This window comes from Rhyacophila brunnea, unplaced genomic scaffold (assembly GCF_057557595.1).
Source record: "Rhyacophila brunnea isolate RB1 unplaced genomic scaffold, BYU_Rbru_1.0 scaffold_16, whole genome shotgun sequence".
Taxonomy (NCBI): domain Eukaryota; kingdom Metazoa; phylum Arthropoda; class Insecta; order Trichoptera; family Rhyacophilidae; genus Rhyacophila; species Rhyacophila brunnea.
The window spans coordinates 19,837,050-19,857,049 of NW_028232816.1; the positions used below are offsets into that span (position 1 = coordinate 19,837,050).

General features: G+C 33.2%; 1 protein-coding gene across 2 annotated transcripts; it reads right to left on the reverse strand.

Annotated features, from left to right (window-relative positions):
* Nucleotides 1–1,577: 1,577 nt before the first annotated feature.
* SerRS (Seryl-tRNA synthetase) lies at nucleotides 1,578–15,813 on the reverse strand. Of its 2 annotated transcripts, none has more exons than XR_015070285.1 (7): nucleotides 15,412–15,813; nucleotides 11,975–12,191; nucleotides 10,327–10,487; nucleotides 7,539–7,720; nucleotides 6,946–7,293; nucleotides 3,628–4,106; nucleotides 1,578–2,550 (listed from the first exon to the last, which is right to left on the reverse strand). XR_015070285.1 is itself a non-coding variant. In XM_085943861.1 (7 exons), exons 1-7 carry the CDS (start codon nucleotides 15,730–15,732, stop codon nucleotides 1,887–1,889), a joined length of 1,506 nt encoding a protein of 501 aa, XP_085799987.1. In that variant the 5' UTR covers nucleotides 15,733–15,813; the 3' UTR covers nucleotides 1,578–1,886. The 2 variants fall into 2 exon arrangements, 1 of the variants encoding a protein (XP_085799987.1); XM_085943861.1 differs by having other exon boundaries at nucleotides 1,578–2,036; nucleotides 3,980–4,106.
* Nucleotides 15,814–20,000: the final 4,187 nt, after the last annotated feature.

A 20,000-nucleotide genomic window follows, 5' to 3' on the forward strand; every position in this document is an offset into this window, starting at 1 on the left:
CTTATTTAATACACGTATTCATATTATTTCATTAAAATTTTATAACAGAAAATTTTGTATATTTAAAAAATTTATACCTATACCTATTATCATTTGTTGTCTTGGTATTTTTTTTTTGTCAACCATTTTACTTTAATTATACTGCCACAATTTCATATTATTTGCACTGATGAAAAGATAATTCCATTTGTAATCAAATCACATATAATCTACTTTCACTGTCTTGTATCGAAACAAAGTATGTTTCCCACGAAAGGTGCTTTTATCCTAAATGAGTTACGTGTATAAAATCTAATATTCCATCGATATGAAGGTATTTATTCTTGCACCAAATGAGTATTTATTTTTATAGAATTGCAAACAAACTATTGAATATAATAATAAATGCTTTGCTTCAAATGACATGAAATATATGAGATACTCCAGAAGTCTCAATATTAAATTAGGCTTATTATTATCACACGGATATGAGAGATTATGTGATTAAGTATTTCAAATATATTTACATATATGTTATTATCTACATAGGTATGTAATATCTTTCTAAATAAAAATTGTAGGTGTCACAAGAATCTTATATAATATGTCAGCCTTTGTTTATCATTTGATGTTATGTTCTAATGCGCTTCAAGTTAATGCATAAAATTGCTTTTTATTGTAAGCGTTCCAATACCTATATATTATTATATCTAATAAATATTATTAGTTAGATCATAATTTGCTTTTCCTATTTAACATTATTGATCATTTTCAGTCATAAGTTATTTTAGAAAATATTTTTATAATAAAGGTTCTTGGCCATCCACTCCACATATTGGTTATACACTCGTTTTAAACACGCATCAAAATAAAATCTGAACTTGCTCCAGATGCGTAATTGACAGTCAGTTTCAGTTCACCATTCCACTGCGATCAATCAATGAAAATACCTGTTATCCAGACACCCTCCGGAAAAGTTGAGTTGTGCTGAAATCTTCATTTTGAGATTATAGTGTTTAAACATGACACCAGTTCAAAAATCATTGATGCATAGCTGCATATCACATCTGTCATATTGTGTTATGGAGATTTTATAATGACAGGGCTGGATATAGACAGTATGCTGCATCTTTGAACTGATTTACCAAAAACTAGCCTAATGATAACGCTCTTTTTCCTGAGAAAGTTTCAATTACGTTAACTGCCATTTAACTTTTTTGATGTTTGCAAATGTGTTGTGTTCGCTTCAAAATGATTTTTTAATAATAATGTTACCTTTAAGTTATACTGTAGTATCTTTTTTTCTTGTAAAACATAGTTTAAGCATGTGATTTAAATTGTGTAATATAATATACCCTGTTATACTCAATAATTAAAGTTTGTCACTATTACTATCGATAGGCTGTTTGCAATGATGAATTACATGAATGATAATTACTAAAAATTCAAACAAAAATGTTTTTAACGGTGTTTCATCAATTTTTTGGTTTTTTTTTTGCAATACGTGTGAGTAATAATTTCTACATTGTTCGTGCGGTCCATTTTTGCAAAGAGCCAATCGAATTAGTTTATGTTAAAATTTCAAGTGAAATAAAATATTTTATATCATATCTGAAGACTTTTATTTATCAATGAAGTGTTGTATAAAATAAATATAGTTAATATTAAAATACATAAATAAAAATCTTGCCGAAGCATCAAGATACATCATAACTGAACTTGTGCTGTTAATTTAATGATATTAAATGAAATGAGACATTAAATACGACACATCATTAAAAGCTGTTCTCTCTCATGATAGCAAGTGAGTGAATGCGAATATAACCACTTTACGCCAGTCGAGTCATTTTGATAATGCAATCATAGCCATAAGTAAAGACGGTAAACATTTTTGTTGTGTTTGACATCTATAATTCACTGTTTTCCTTCTTTTGCATTCCTTCTTTGTGTTTCTTATTCTTTTTTGAGTTAGCCTCTTGGTCAATGGGAGCGGGTTTAACGAATGGAATGATATCTCTATACTTCGCCGGCATCCATTGCTTTAATACTTCAGGAACCTGTTAGAATATAAGAAGAGTAACCATAAGAGCGTTTCTGTATTATACAGTTCATAAAATATAGTATGTAGGCATCTCACGAGCCTCTAGTTATTCATGGTAAATATACAACCATTGCACCAACACACGGTATTTGGAGTGGTTTGCAACCAATGACATTTTATATTGCCAGGTGCAGGTGAACCCAAACTGAATGTGAAAAATACAAACCTTGTTTACGGGTTGCCTAATGATAATTTTAAATATTGGAACAGGTACTATAATAAAATAACTTCAGATTGGCAACTATTTATATGGTGGAAATTTTACATCTTTGATGATTAATACACTATTCGTAATTGTACAATGCGAAAGAAAATGTAATAGTAACAAACAAATGAAGCAGTAAAATGCTCTTCTTGGTTTGAAAAAAATATAACTTGGATTTCAAAGTACTGTCCGACAACAAGATTTCGTCGATAACCGGAAGTCGATGTAGTCGCATATACAAGACTTGAGCATATACAAGGCATTCCTCGTTTGAAAACGGAAGTGCAATTAACTAAACAGGAGGGGCTTGTTAGTTCACAGTTTTAACATGTGGACAAGAAGTTCTTGTTCGAGAGTTTTTTTTTTTTTTTTTTTTCGACCATGTCCGATCCTGATAGGATCATATGGGTCTCCACAGAGTGGAGGTTTGTATTGACAGATTTTTGTTTTTTACGAGAAATGGATGTCAGCCACTTGCTCAACCTATTAGGTCCATACCCTGACACACACAAATTGAAAAACAATTTTTGTACTTGCCAGACCCAGGATTCGAACCTGGGACCCACGGCTTTGTAGTCCAACGCTTATGCCGCGCGGTACTGTACGACAACATTATTTAGGCAACAACAGGAAGTCGCTCTTATCGCGTATAGAATATTTCACAGTGTTGTCATTTTTTGAGAAAACATATCCCGCGAAATTAGGTTTTAAGTTTATATCAATTCTATTCTCAGTAAGTTTATAAGTACATTAATTTATAAGTATAATTATTGTTCAATAAATATCAATAGAATTTTTTTTTCAAATAATTTCACCTCTTAATTATTACTATTATATTAGGTTAATTATTACAGCGTAATTATTGAATTTGGTAGGAAATGTATCATTGAACCCACATTAACTGATAATATTGCTGCAGGTATTTATTAATTAAATAACTAGAACACAAATTATGAGTAAAAAAGTAGAAGTGAAAGATATAACATATTCAATAATATATTGATGACCCAATCACATGTTTTATAATTTACAAATGATGTCTTTATATCGTATTTTTAGTAAAATTGTTGTAGAAACACATACTGTGAAAATAATTTTCTATAAATTAAATTATATCCACCTTACATAAATTTTAAAACAATATGTACCTACTTATCGGTTTAAAAATTAGGAAAAAATAGGACAATTCATTAACTAACTAATGATCATTTATACTTAATTATTATACGTCTAAAAATATTAATAAAATAGATTACGATACACATAACTTTATAATATACAAACATAATTTCCAGTATTTGGGGAAATATTTCTAGTATTACAACACTGAATTTTGACATACCTGACATGACAGGAACCCGTAAAATGGGCTTGTTGAAAGTATTCTATAGGCTCGCCTTTTAAATACGGCTCTTTTTCTTCTTCGCAATTATTCAAAAGTTTACTGATAATAATTCGAACATCATTTCGTATTGTGTTAGACATCTTTTGAATATAAAAATCTTCAAATTACGTAAATTGATAGATGCGTCCAATACGAAGTGTCAAAAATGTAATGAAAAATTTGGGGGCGTTCCTAATTTGAAACCGGAAGTTCGATTAGCTGTACGTAGTTCACAGATTTGCCACGTAGCCAAGATGAAGTTGCCGGACAATAAGTATACGTATGTAAAAATGTTGCGCAATGCCATTACCTTAATACCGTCTTCGGTCTGATGTATCTCAAGGATAGCACAGATGACTCTGGTGGTAGCACACATCGTGGCATTCAGCATGTGAACAAAATCAGTTGTGGCATTCATTTTCTTTGTCTGCCCATACCTGCAAACAAGTATCATAAAAATAACCTTATTTTAAAGTTTTACTGCTCAGATTAAAGTCACTACAGTAAAACCTTGTTAATTCTAAATCAAAGGGACCAAAATTGAAAAAAAAAATCGAATTACAAAATGTACGGCAAAAAAAAACCGTGAAACTTTGAAAAAAATGGTTTTTTGTTGCAATTTTGTAATATTGTTTCCGATACAATTTCTTTCAGATTAATATCAGTGGGAACTATTATGGTTCATTCATTGAAATTAGTGGAAATAGATTGTAAACAGATTTTATGAGTTTTAGCAAATATTTAGATTCACAGCGACTTTCTAATTAATTATATTGCCGGAAATGGTAAATCTAAGTTAAATAACATGCCAATGGATTCTGAAAAATATATGGTCCAGGGTAAAATTTAATTTACCATATTCCCTCCTAAGGGGAGGGGAACCTTCGCAGAGTTGAAGTTATGTTAACAAACTCATTAGTGAATCTGTTGGCCATTGCAATGAATCCTCACACTAAATCAAACACATGTTGCAAAAAACATTTTGTAATTTACGCCAGATACCAAATTTTACCCATGCACACACAGTTTCAGAGACGGACGGACGCTTTGATAATTATCGAAAATCTGCTCATAATATTAACTTGCCTGACATATAGGACAGACTTTTAAGCTAAATTCGCACAGACAAGTTTTTGATGCTTCATAAGGCAATCGATTGGTTGGCTCATTGTTATTAAATGGTATGCAGCCAATATAGCTGTCTCTATCGCTAATATTACTAAGCCGCAGGTAGACCAGGGGGGTGAAAGTTTCATACAGCGAACGTGACCACCTAATACATCAGAAATACTCAGTTTTCAGAATAGATGGCAGCACGGTCACACACAAAGTCGCATGATACAAGGCCATTTCAATGACCAATCAGAGCTCACCCATGGTCCAGCCAATCAACATTCGAGCTTTCCATCAGTCTTTTCAAATTTCATGTCAATTCTACATGATATTTTCAAAACAAAAGCAGTCGTGTTATATATATTTTTCGAGTTGACATAATGTCAAGTGTCAGAATAATATTGCTATTCGGCGTTTTTAAACCATATTGATAAAAAGGTTTTACAATCCGATAGCTGATAAAATAAGTTAATGGGTAAGTCTACTTTTATTATATTATGTTTATAGGTATTATACGCTTGTATGCCCCTTGAAATTTCTTTGCAGTCGTAGCATCGAAATAATGATAGTACCTACCTATTGTAATTTTCACGTTTGCAAATATAAAAATAAACATAAAAAATAGGTAGGTATATAAAGATTATGTTTGAGTAAATTACGTACCTACCTATATAAAATGTCTATATTATATTTGCGCATTCTTACAAAAGTGTAAATGGCGTTCATTGTCATTTTATATTTTGACATTAAGTAAATTTTAAAATTATTGTTTCAGAATCTACATCAATATGTCGTCTGTTATACATCAATAACTGCTACATCAATATGTTGGTGTTTTGACTGCGAGAATAACAGCAAGCGAAGAAAATTTATAATGAAACACAATATGAAATAATTAAGAAGTCATCAATCTGACTGGAAGTGTTGACAAATAATTTCCATGGTGGGAGTGCGTTACTAGTCACGCCAATAGATGGTGCCAATAATTATAGGGGGCATCTTCTTGTATGGAACTTACGAATCTATATATATATATATACGTCTGTTATGTATGAGGTAGATCAAACCAGAATATGATTGTTCGATTTTTACATGTAAGTGTCGTTAAAGCAAAATGAAAAAAAATTCAAACCTCATTGTCTGCCTCCATACTTTTAACTGCTTGCTACAGATTTTAATTCGAAATAGCATTCCAAAAACAACCAGTCATAGCATGGATTCTTTAAAACCTTATTTGATTTGTCATTATACGTACAGTGAAACTTTTATATTGTAGTTGACGTGTCAGAATTCTGTACATATGACGTGTGAAAGGAAGCAGGAAAGGACAAATGTACATGTAATGGAGGGGTGACCAGCTGTAGTATGCAGGCGACAGGATGTAGAGATGCAGTGACATCCCGTGGGGGTAGGCAGATTGAGCGTCGCTTGAGGGCGGCAGTTAGGCGAAGGGCGGCAAATCGAGGAGAATCATTAGGTGTATATAAAAATAGGTTGGTACCTATCTAAACATAGTAATAATGGAAATATTTTCCTATTAAAAGATTGAGCTCACTGGTTGGAAACAAAATGTATTAATTAGCATAAAAAGTTTAACAGACCTAAATTTTTTTTGTGGGGTTCGCGATGTCTAGCTTACTTCCGTTATCATTGGACGTGACATCCTTGATGACTAGCAATGACATGTGCATATTTGCGAATTATATGTAGGTACACACTGACCTAATTAATTTATCCAAATATTTTTTCCAGTCATACGCGAGTTTTGAAATTTGTCAGGTGTACATTACATGTATCTAAAACCGTGGACACGCAATATTGTCTATTGAAGTATGGCATTTAAATTAGATTTAGTGGTAAGTATATATTTTCTTAGTCATGTATCCATACAACACATTTCTTCGATATTGGAGTCATGAAAGGATGATAAAAAATTCTGTATAAAAATTGGGCGGCATTTTGGCGCTGCTTAGGGGCGGCATTTTGTCTAGGGACGTCACTGTAGAGATGTACATGAAAGGGCAGGAAGGATTATTAGTATTACATGTCAACCACAATGAAGTCACACTATATCCACATGCCGATAACATTAAATATTTTGTCACTATAATTTTATGTGATAAGACTTTTTATACTGCAGATAATATTTAATTAATTCCAAACCTGACAAGAAGTCTCCTAGCTTGATACTCCAAGCAGTTGCTGCACGAGACGAGCTCCCTGAACGCGCCGGACCCCGGGAACCAAGCCTCTAAGTCCAATTTCTTGGAAGCGGCGTGATTTAATGCTCCGGACACGATGTTAACTATCCTGTACGGGATGCCAAGAGACTTGCAGAAGTTCTCAGCGTTGTCGATCATCTCGTCCATCATTTCCCAGGACTTGTTGTCGTGCGGAGAGGTCAAGCAGAACTGCTCCACTTTCTCAAACTGGTGTACCCGGAATATTCCACGCGTGTCCCTCCCGTGGGAGCCTACCTCTTGACGGAAACATGTCGAGATACCAGCATACCTGCACACAATACGCATTTTAACAATTCACTGGCAATATGTGATCTTAGGGTCAAATGCATAGTGGCCTTAAGCAACGCTTAATTGTATTAGAAACAAAGAGTTTTTCAAAAAATGTTTATATGAAATGGTTTATGTAGTTTTGTCAATTCTTAGGACACTGCACAAAAAGAGTAACCTGTTTATAAAAAACTCTCATTAGTTATTATGAATTACAAAAATTAATAATGAAGTTATTTTGCACACCTAATTGGCAACGAAGATTCTGGAAGCCATTCGTCGCGATGATAGGCTGCGATCGGTTGTTCAGACGTTGCTATTAAATATTTCTCATCCACGGTTCCTTCTTCTGCCTTTTCCGAACCCTTTCCGACAACTTTGTACAGTTCTTCATCGAATTGAGAAAGTTGAGCAACTTCTTGCATAATCTGTAAGATAATCATGTAACTGTGAAGATTATGGGGTCAAGTGGTCTTTGGTACTCGCTCTAATCATCCAAATACCGGTGTGTCCTATATAGGACCCAAGTGGCACAAATATGACGTCAATCAAAAGATGAAGAAAATGCAGTGTTCTTCCAGAAGACAGGAAAATTACATAATTAATATTTTCAGAACAAATAATATGACTGATAAAACTAAGAGATTCGTTCAACTGTAGCCATGTCAAGTCTAAGTTGATGACAGCAACCAATAAGCTCACTGTCAAATCATCGCTAACAGATAGTGCACCCAGAGAGGAAAGTACATATTACAAAGACAGTGTAATAATATGTAGACACTATACCATAATTTGAATGCCAAATGTTTTATATAAAAATGAAAGTAAGTTTATTTAACCCTTTCTATGCCTAACGATCAATGGCAGTATCCGACAGGCCGCAGATTTTTAATGAAATTTTTGAATGTACAGCAAAGCTCTTACTCTTAATCGCTGTAATATTGATAATTTGTGGCTTAGTATTTCATATTTATTCAAAGTGTGTTTAATTTTTTAGATTATGCAAATCAATCGACAGTAGCTAGTAATTTCAGTTTAAAGTCGGAAGAGATAACTCGCAAAATTTGTATGTGCGGCCTGTCAATCACGGCCTCGTAGAGCGAGAACACTCGCTGAAGGCATAGAACCGGTAAAATACTGTTTATTAATTTTTTTATTGAATGTATATCGTCTTTTAAGAAACAACACCGCTTAAGTCCCCATTTGGCGGTTTTGAGTTTTGAATAACATTCGGTAGGTAAAAAAATCCTACACCGTGTTCCTTCTATGGAAAAATTCTTTTTGAATGAAAAAATGTTTTTTTTTTAACTAAACACAAAAAAAATAAGTTAAAAGGTATCAATTTTCAATTTTTTGAGACTTTTTTGTTTACCCTGAAAATTTTAATTAATTGACTTCCGCGGTGTTGTTTCTTAAGCGACGATATATAGCACTGGTGTTGTGGTCAGGGCGGTATTTACTCTAGAAAGAGTCCTGGAGTAATATATTATATATTGGGGGCACCAAAACAACTTCTCATCGCAAAATCACTTATTATTTCAAAAAAATCTAGTTTCTCCAACATCAAAGACTCAATTGATGTTACAGCAAGTAAGTTTAATCGATTTTGGACAATGGTGTCGTGTAATAAAATAAATATTCAGGAAAATGTGGAAAATTAGTCACATTATTTTAATTAATTTCAATGTTTTATTTTCACTATGCTTTGAATTTATTTTTAACCTTTATTATGATGGCTTATGATAAATCCAGCTCTGTTGTAGTATAGTAGCAAAAAATGTATTCTATAAACCGGGTTAGCAACCGCTAGAGAGAGATGTTATAATTATTTGCAATAATTTATGTTAAATAATATGCAACATTTTTATCAATACAACTGATTTGACAATGCAGATCATGATGCTTAATACATTGTAATTATTTTGATAAAACATCTGTTTTCCAAAGGTCTGAGGCCAAGGGGTTATCTATTAATATTATAACTAAACAATATTTGTAAGTAATAAATTTGATATTGTAACTAAATAATACTTATATAAATTTGATTTATTGAAACTTTGTACTTTTCCATAAAGATTGGTTTTAGCAATTGTTATTTAACCTTTCAGTTAATTGTATACACACTATACATAAAGCCTGAAGATGCTGAAAGACCAAACCCATGTCAGTCAGTCAATAGTGGAATCAATTTTCTAAATAGTATCTGTTGAAGGTAACCCTAGAAAAGACATGAACGTATCAGATTTGCACAAAGAATTTTGGCTCTAGATGAGAGAAGTCTAATACGCATTTCGTATTCGGAATTTTGAAAGCAGTTTGATTTTCGAATGTGTTTGTATTGGTAATAAGTTTATTATTTTTCTTCTTCCGTTGGCAGCACCATGACGGTTCGCATTCTGGTTTGAATTATTTTGCTTTGTTTACATAACCTACGTACACATTCCCTGGTGTGTTACGTGATTTTTCATCTTCAAAATAATGATTAATGTATTGCTTTTGGCTGCCTGCATAAAATTTATGTGGGAGTATAGTGAAGATAGGTGAAATATCAAATCGAAGTTAAATTTAATTATATACAAAAATTATAAAGCATGGAAGCACAACGAATGAGCTAAGTGGACCCTATTTTAAGAATTTATAAAACAACGTCCACCTATACTCAACCTCACGTAGGTCAAATATATCAACATCCGTATGTTTGAACAGAGTTATTGCCCTCCCAATTGGCATCACCAATGGCAGGTTAGTTCTGCTCCTTGGGAGAACAAACAACTGATGCTCCCAATTTCTAAGATAGTTATCAGGCACACACAAGTCAATACTACCAAGAATGGCAGAGTTCTCATTTACACCACGTATAAGTAGAAAAAAATATGTGGCCAAATATTGATATCTTGATGAATTGTGTAAATCTGAAACTATAGTAGAATAATAAATTTAGGCTCCATCTCTATAGAAGGTTTTTTTCAATATCTTGCATAATTCGCATTAGATAGTTTTGGTGAGTTTCTTTAAAACGATCATTCGTAATTACCTCTTTGCGCATGAAGAAAGGAGTGTAAAGTGGTATATAGTCTTTCTCATTTAATAAATGCAGGGAATGTTGAATAAGAGCATGCTCAAGGAATACTGCGGCCCCCTTCAGGTAATAACCGCGACCCCCTGAGACCACGGCTCCTCGCTCACCGTCCATTCCTGAAATTCAATCATTCGCTCAGTCATTTTGCTCACCAAACTTAAGGGTTATAAAAATTTTCATGATTATTTTGCTAGGCCAAAATGACGATTCATCAGCAATGAGTAAATTGTTCAGGCAATAAAATACATACATGCAGTGTACTTCTTTGCATGAGAACATAAGAATCTTGATTAAGACATACAAGTTAATTGTAATTAAAAGTACAGGCGGTCTCAGATCATTGTATATATTTCAAAAGTTAAGATCTTTATTGAATATGAATAAAATCTTCACGCATTGTTTCTTTTCGTGTACCTATTGACAATAATATTTTTTTTGAAACACCCAAGAAACATACTCATTAGAAAAGTATTTTTTTTTTAAATATTGGTAAAGAGCGGGACTCGAACACACATCCATCGCGCAAAAGTGCTACAAAATGTGAAACGTATTGTTTTTGTTAGTATAAATCCATATTGAAATATTCAGGTTTAATATTTCGGTGGGGTTTGTAAAATTCCATGACAAATATTCTGTTGACTAAATTCAGAATAAAAAAATGAAAATGTACACTCTCCTCATATTAATTAACTTAAATAATAATTTAAGGCAGATATATTATTAAATTAAATACAGATAAGTTAATATTTTCTGTTGCTGACACAGCTGATACATGATACATACCACCTACAGTCAACAATATGTTGTATGCATGCATAATAATATATGTATTTTTATTAATGCCATATAATCTATAATAACATGAATTTGCTGCTGTTGATTTTTGAACTGTAATACCTAAATATGCCTTTTAAGCACTCACTTACGTATCCATAAACTACTGATAAATCAATCTTTGGTAGATTAGTGACAATAGACATTTAAAATTTCATTGAAATACATCGGGTGAGTGGACAGTAGAAAATAAATATATTTTTTAATTTTGCCATCGAAATATGCTGATTTACATCAAACATTGCCAGTATCATTACCTATCTCGTGGAATCTTCGAACCATGTAAACATTTCATTTGATATGGGAAAAAAGACAAAAATCGAAGTCCTAAGTTTTTATATTATTTTAGTGCTGAAGCACACCTAAGATAGTTGGCGTTTTATCAAGATATAATTTTGAGAACGCCTTGAAGATGTGGAAACACATTGTAGGTAATATTTGAAAGTGCAATTTGAGGTTTTATGATAACTCATGAAATCTTCCAATGGTAAGAAAAAATGTAAACTACTGCATCCGATCCAAGAAGGAGCATTTGCTTGATGATGGCCTCCCCGAGTGGATGTTATCATAGCAGACTGCTTTCAAGAAATGGATGTCAAATCATTCGCTCAACCAGTTGGGCCATGCTTCGCAACCAAACACATTTGGATTTGAAAAAATAGCGGGATTGAAACAGGCATTTAAGCCCACTACCCCACTGCGGGCGCATTGTATAAAATACGTTAATGTTGACAGATTAATGAGTTTTGAATGATTATCATTCTTTTACCATCAATCATGTGAATGAGATCAAAGTGTGAATATTTCTGTTTGAATGCGCAATCTCCCGAGGTTCTCTCCACTTTGTTCTCGTCTTCGTCATTGGAAACAGGGACACTCTCGTGCAGATGATTCCCCACCTCTCTGAGGGCGTGATTCCTTGTCTTCTCCGTAACCAATAAGTCTTGATCATTCTTAATAATAGCAGCGTCTACTAAGCCTCGGACCTATAAATATACAGCAAACATTAACAAACACGGTAAACTCGTATTGGAATGGGGATAAGAAAAAATGGGAATCCTGGAATGGGAGTAAATCGATGACATCGAGAGGATCACCATGGAAAATAAGAAGTAGGGCGGGTACTGGATAGAAAAGAAGATAAATGGGAAAAGTTCATATCAATTATGAGCAACCCTTTTATTATGATGGCCAAATTAAGTACAAATATTGTTAATATTCAAAAGTTTACGTGTGCGTTTACACACTCTACAATTCCATGCATGCAAGGCCGACCATAGAAAATGAGCGTGTATATACACTGTACCTTACACCCTGGTTGACTGCCATCACTTAGAATTATGGTGACATTCTTAATCGATATACAAGTCTTTATGATATACTTTTAGTATATTTCTAAGATAAACCCAAGGTGAATTTACCTGCACCTGCGCAGGCATTGGTAATCTTTTTCAATCACAATACGCGGGCAGGTGGTAAATTCCACTATAAAAGTAAATACTGCCAATATTTACGTTTCACAGTTACATTTACAGTTTCATTGCATAATTAAATATTATAAACTTGTATTTTTTAGCTGGAGGGAGAAACCTTCATTCCATTTTAATTACTTAGATCAAAAAAAAAAAAACATGCCAATTCAATTATAATAATTCACATCATAATTTTTTCACTTCAATAACTTTAGAGAGCTTACGATTTCAATTTGCTCTGGAAATTTATTTTTCCTGCCAATGAATGGAATATGTGACCTCTTTTTAGTTGTCATGATAACGTTTGTTAAATTTAGCCAACAATGAGTAATGGGTATTCTGGATTAATTTTATGAGAGGTAGAGAAACTTCACTGAGCTGAAATCTTCGATTAGGCTATCTGACAGCCTTCTCCACGGCTTGGCTCCATACCTCAGGATTCAGTGGCACGCACGACCTGTCAGTAGAAAACCCATGGCACTCTTGATTTGGTTTGTCTTCTCGTCCTAAACTAACTGACTAAAAAATTGGAGATTCCAACGAAGGCAAACCGTGGAGAGTCTATCTCAAATTTGGAATTCGCTTATTATGGAACCGTTCGTTTGGCCACCCACAAGCCTCTCACCAATGGCCTCCAGTACCAAATTTAGAAAGCCTTTAACCTATGCCTTTCTCTTGCTTTACTGTTGGAAGTCTCAGAGGCATATATACAAAATTGGGAAGGCAAGAAATTTAACTAGACGCATTTTATTCGTTTTGGCTCTTCCAAATTGGTGGCAGTTGCACCATACCAGTTTTTGCCATCGCTATGCTATTCTCTTTTAATTACAGTCTCCTTTGTCAGAGATAAACATATTCACTGACTATCTCCATGTCTTCCAGTAGCAGACTGCGTTGTGGCATAGTATATAATATTATTATTACGATTTATGGACATCAGTTTTGTAGTTTATCTTTTGGACCCATCGATTCTCTTTGTTTTTCAACCCGGTGGAGCTGGTAGCCATCTCTTTGGATGATTTTATAATAAGTAATGTGTCATCTGCATATCTCAAATTAGAAACCTAGTCACCTTCAACAGTGACATCATTTTCCCGATTTGCAAGTGCTCTACTCATAATTTGTTCTCTATACAAATTTAAGAGATTTGGGAAAAAGATAGATGCGCGAGACTATAACATCCATATACACACTATGACTGAGATAAACAAATAAAGGTAATTTTATAATATTCCATATCGTCATTAACCCAAAATAAGTATCTAGGTTGTTAGATTTTGATTTGGTTTTTGGTTTCAAACTTCGAAACTTCAAATTTTAAATTAACAATTATTGGATCGAAAAGCATCTGCGCCAACAGAAAAAGTATTTAATATAATTATTGTCTACATGGAATAAACTGTTTTCATAAACACAGGTACAAGTTGGTTATGGGGAAGCCAGCGGCAAACACATTTTGAAAATAGCCGATATACTGGATTATTTGTTAGGTTGGGTTAGTTTTGGTTGGGTTAGTTTTGGTTAGGTTAGGTTAGGTTTTCATTCTTGAAATTCATGAATTTTGCCAAAATCGGCTATGACAATTAGCGCGGTTCACGTCTGGCTTCCCCATAACCGACTTGTACCAAGAAAAATTATAAAAGCTCATGCGGGCATCTGCAGCATAATTACCGAAATTTCTACTTGTGTCATCATATCCCGAATCAGTGATATCCAAAATCGGCAGCACACTCTTAATAGATACAAAATTGCAACATCCTGAAATATCACATCAGCTTCGATGTATGATCTCATCCAAGTAGTACTTAGGTCTTTCATAAAGTATACGTGAAACATGATCGTATGACATGATCAGTATATCAACACAATTAGATATGCGATAATAATTGTGCATGCAATTAATTTTAAAATGAAACTAAAACAATATGTACCAACAAATTTCGGTGCTTTTTACTGGTTCTCCGTCATCGTAATCTGTCAGTCGCCATTTTGAATTTTAGCTATCTTTTTGTCATCGAATTATAGTACGCGGTCCAAGCCATTATAGTATTTCGGCAAAAATTATAGTACATGTAGAGAAAATGAAAGTTTTTTGTTTGTCACAAACATAACGGAGAATTCGAGAAATTCCGATGTCCTACTTAATTATAACACCTCTTACGACCGAAAAATGCTAACACCGGCCGCCGTCATTAACCGTCACGTTAGTTTTTTAGAGTAGGTATACAACGCAAAACCATGTCCATTGACTAAAATCGCACACTGAGATCTTATTTATGCTATTTTTTATAGTACTTATTCCACTTTAATTAATATATTAGGACCGGTTTCGTCCGCCTCAGTGGGACATTTTCAACGTTGAAAATGTCCCACTGAGGCGGACGATACCGGTCCTAATATATTAATTAAAGTGGAATAAGTACTATAAAAAAAAAGCATTTTTTTAATTGTGGTATTTTTGACGTACTATACTTTTTTAATAGTACGCGGACGTAAATGTAACTTTTCGAATAGTACGCGAATCAAAATGTACTATAATTATAGTTCGGTTGGCAACCTGCGCTCACTGACAGATGACAGCGGCCGGTGGCGGAGAACCAGTAAAAAGACCCCAAATTTCCACTACATAGCTAACTAAAATGCCTCAACAGAAGGAAAGCGTCAAAACATATATAAATGTGCTGGTATATAAAGCTAGTGAATTTAATGCTTGTTTATAAAAAATATAGTTTACCTTTTTTATTTGGTTAACAGTAAGAGTTTTAAGAACTTCAGCAGTAAGATTTTCAAGATCTTTTTCTACAGCTTCGGGGACAGACTGAGATTCTTCCCCCTGGGGCTCCTTCTTCTTCATCTTGTCTCCGATCTCTTTGCTGCATACATTCTTCAGCTTGTTCCAATTGTCAGCTTTGTGACGAAGCTGTCTCCACAGCGTATCCTGGTCAATGACTGTATTCACCAAAGCTACATCTTTAAACCTTTTCGTTTGGTTCTCCCTCACTTTATTAGGGTTTCCACCCTTATCTTCGCGGAAAAGGTCTAAATCCAACACCATGTTAAACTTTTTTATTCAAAAGTCTATGAAAAACGTGGCGAACCAAATGTTAGCGCGGCGAAAGTGACGCAAGTCTGAAGTGAGAAGTCGTGAGAGAACGTCGTCAAGTCAAACGTCAAAAAGTATCAGTGTTGCCAACTGTCATTGATAAAAAATATACCGGTATGATGAAACAAAAATAATTGAAAAATAAGCTATTTGGCAGAAAAAAACACTAGATTTTCACATTAAAAGAAACTAGAACTTCGTCAAAATAAGTCTTAATTTTTAACATTATTCTACGGTAGCAAAACACATTGAAAGGGAATAAAATTAATTATACAAAATTTGCATAGGTACCTATCACTTCAAAAAAATCCTACCTAGGTATGTCACATTAAGATATTATAAGATACAAGAGGCCAGTGTGTGGATTTTTAAGCAAATTGGTGTAATGGTGAAAAATGTTAAGCTACGTGTTGTGTAAAAAACGCTAGATTAAATTAATGCCATACCTCAAATGCGTATTTTGCAATAGATATTAAAAATGCTACCTAGATCTGGCAAGAAAAACGCAGTTGGCAACGCTGATCAATGTTGTCATCCTTTTCTGTGGCGATTATAGTACAAATGACATGTAAAAAATATAGTAGGTACCTACACCAGAAACAATTATAGTTGGTAGGTACCTACACAAAGGCATTTAAGGACTTCATTGGGTCTATTATATACACAAGACGGCTATCAGCGGCCAAAACGACGGTAGTTTATCATTATATGTATCTATTAAGGAGGTCCATTTACCTGGATCACCCAATGTTAAAACTCAAACTTTTTTTGTGTGCATTTGTTTGTGCATCGTTAGTGCACGTTTGTGCACGATTTTTTTTCGTTTGTGCACCTATAATAACCGAAAAATTCCAATTTCAAATTGGGTGTTCCAGCTAAACGTTGGGTCACCCAATATTGAATATTCAACTTTTTTTTAGTGCATTCGTTTGTGCATCGTTAGTGCACGTTTGTGCACGCGTTTTTTTCGTTTGTGCACGCACACTAAGGGGGTTATTTGCATTTCAATTTGGGTGACCCAGCTAAATGCTGGATACTTGTGTCACTAAACTTAGATTTTTTCAAAATTTAAATTGTAAACACTAGTGCGTTGGTAGTGAACGTTAGTGCATGATTTTTTTTTGTCTTTTCATCTGTATTCAGCGCGCTATTTAATTTTTAAGTTTGTATGCAAAACCTGACTGCGTGGGTTTAAAAATATTTCTTTTAGTAAAATCTCTTGTAACATAGCTAATGCGCAATCCTGCATATTTTTTTAATTTTTTTCTGATATAGTGCGTGAGTTATTCGATATGATATATTTGATGAACGTTAAGTAGAACCATCCAACAAACTTTTTAAATTTTTTATTAGGTCATCAATTTGCCTATTATTAGCTTACGTTTGTGCACGTGCTTTTTTTGTTTTCGAGATTATATCGTGAGAGATATTAGTTCTCTAAATTCAGTGACTTGATACTTGAACAATTAAATTTGCTTTAAAAAAAATTGCTAAGTGCATACGATTATGTATATTTATTTAAAATTTTAACACGATTTTTCAAATTTTTATCTTTTATATTAATCTAGAAAATTAATTTTGAGTGGCCGTCAAGTTTTAACACCAAACATTTTTTTTCCACATTTTTTAAATGCATACCTTTGAATAATTTAATTATATGATTTTTCATATATTTTTTATTGTTTTTCCATGTAAATTACGCGAAAAATTCTCATTTTTCCATTTTCACTAAGTACCCCGTCAAAATATCCCGAACAAAAACAATCGCATCCGCATGGATGGTCTGGTCAAAAGAGTTTCGCAAAACAGCCAATACGGCTCCTATCTACCTGTTTTCTATTTATACTAATTAATGATAATCAACATCTTCGTGCTTCAATTTGGAAAGCACCTGTATATATTTTTATTGGTGCGTCGTCAAAATATATATTTTGCAAAGCCATTCGCAACAGTCATAGCTGTCACCAAAAACTGTTTTCACCACTCCAATGTCACAATATAATAATATTATACTATTTATTGTTATTTATCTTACAAATTATTGATGGCTTTCACTGTATCTTTAGACCTCGTGCGTTCATAAATGTTTCGTTATGCATTAATTTATGACGAGCAAGCTTTAAGGTTCAAATATACTATATGACGATCGGGCACATATATGCTAAGAGCGTTTTAGTGTCTATGATCATATCTATGCCATTCCAACATTTATACATACATATTGTATGACAGCTATGACATCGTATTTACACTCTGTGACACCCTATGACACAGGATGCCAACATAAGAAACGGGTTTTTCGACATATATATGACAAATCGTCATAGAGTGTATTTGAAGCATTATATCCAACGCTAGTTACTTTAAAAATCCCAATTTTAAGTACGTTTAATAATAAGACAACCAATAAACAAAATTATAAGTAGATATTATTTTCGAATGACAGCGTATGAATCATGTATAATTAATAATTATTTAATATTTGTATTTTGTATGATTATATCGTCACCGTTTTAGCAAAACCATCTATCTATGTGCACTTTCTCAAATTGTGCAGGAGAAGGATAAAACTGAATAAAAAATAATGTTACATTTAAACATTAAAATTATGAAGAATGCTTTATTATAATCAGAAAATGGTCTAAGATTATTATTTTGTTTACAAAAATCTTTTATTTTTAATACAAAAATAATAAAAATACAGTTTGTGATGTCACATAAGTTGTTTTGACCGTTTTGTAAATACACATAGTTTAATTTATTCATCAAAATGTGAATAATAATAAATTCATGAAAAACTGTTACATAAATAATAGTTGAGATATACATAGTGCATTAGTGATAAATTGCAATACCATTTTATTAATTATTAATGCAATAGTGAGATGATATTATATTTATAAGCTCGTTTACTTTCTATTAGCAGGTTTAAATGTTAGGTTATCGTAGAAATAGTGGTGATCTTTCTCTATTACACTTTTTAATTCCTGAAGATGTATGTATTTCGACTGTGATATTGGCAATGATTCGTTATATATATTATAAAGGCAGTCAAACGGTTGCACTGATAAAGTTGAGTTTGTAAAAGATTGTTCCATCTGGTAGATACTGTAACATTTTAATATCATATACAACAGGATCTCCGATTCGTTTTCCTGGTCTGATTGAACTTAATCCAGATTTAATCTTATCCATAATTCTTAAAAATTAAAAATCAATGACATTAATTTTATAAAGTTGTTTTGGTCTTGCTAGCCGCATACGTGCTATATAATCAGATGGTGAATATATTGGAGGCTTAAAATACTTTTCTTAGGTGGCATGTGCACTATCGGCCTCTATCATGGTGTGGCCTTTTTCCAGAAAAAGCTGTTGAATCTCGATGTTTTCTCTCTCTAAAGATATAACTTAGAGCAGTAGCGAATAATTTATTTCGGTTTTGATATCCACACCCATCCGATATTAGAATTATTTCATTGTATTGTCTTGCTTTCGATGAGATGAGACAAATTCATTAGAAGATACATTATGAAGAATGTATATGGTGAAATTGTGTAGTTGCAGCTTTTGTTTATAATACATTTGTGCCTGTGTTTTGGACATAGCAGCACACTTTGGAGATCCATTGTGATTACTAACCGTCCAGTAATACTTCTGGTACTCTCCTTCATTTAATTTTTGGTCTTCTAGCATCTTTTTTTTTTTTTTAATAATGTGGCTATTGTATTCCATTTCTGAAACATTCTTCATTTTATAACTACAGCAGATGGCAGTGATGGCACACTGATCTTTGCGTGGTTGGTGGATACTGATTTTTTGGTGGTAAATATACTGGAGTATATTCTGCTGCTTTATGACCATTTTCCAGAGACCATTTTTTATATTCATCATGCATTTGTATTTTGGATCGGAAACACAATTCCACATACACCCTGGAGGTATTTTCTCTGCAATAATGGCTGGGAACTTTGGAATTAGATCCAACCATAATGTAACATTTTTCCACAAATCTCTCCGTTTTGATTTTTGGTTGCACTACCAATTATTTATCTTCAGTCAGATTCTTATTACTTGTCACTGTTGCTTTCAATTGGCCACTGTCATCGAGACGTTTGTAGTTGTTTATCCAACTTTTAAATTAATTCTCGCCTATACCCTATTGACCATGTAGGCATCTTCCAGAAATTATTGAATATTTCCTCTCTCTCTTTTTGAGAAAG

Bases quoted from the DNA above. Each gene is read 5' to 3' on its own strand.
- SerRS (XM_085943861.1), bottom strand. From the start codon at position 15,732: ATGGTGTTGGATTTAGACCTTTTCCGCGAAGATAAGGGTGGAAACCCT. The intron at 10,488-11,974 runs GTAAAAGAATGA...ATTGAATTTCAG, and splicing joins TCTCATTCACATGATTGATG to GAATGGACGGTGAGCGAGGA. The intron at 4,107-6,945 runs GTTTGGAATTAA...ACTTGTTTGCAG, and splicing joins GCTAGGAGACTTCTTGTCAG to GTATGGGCAGACAAAGAAAA.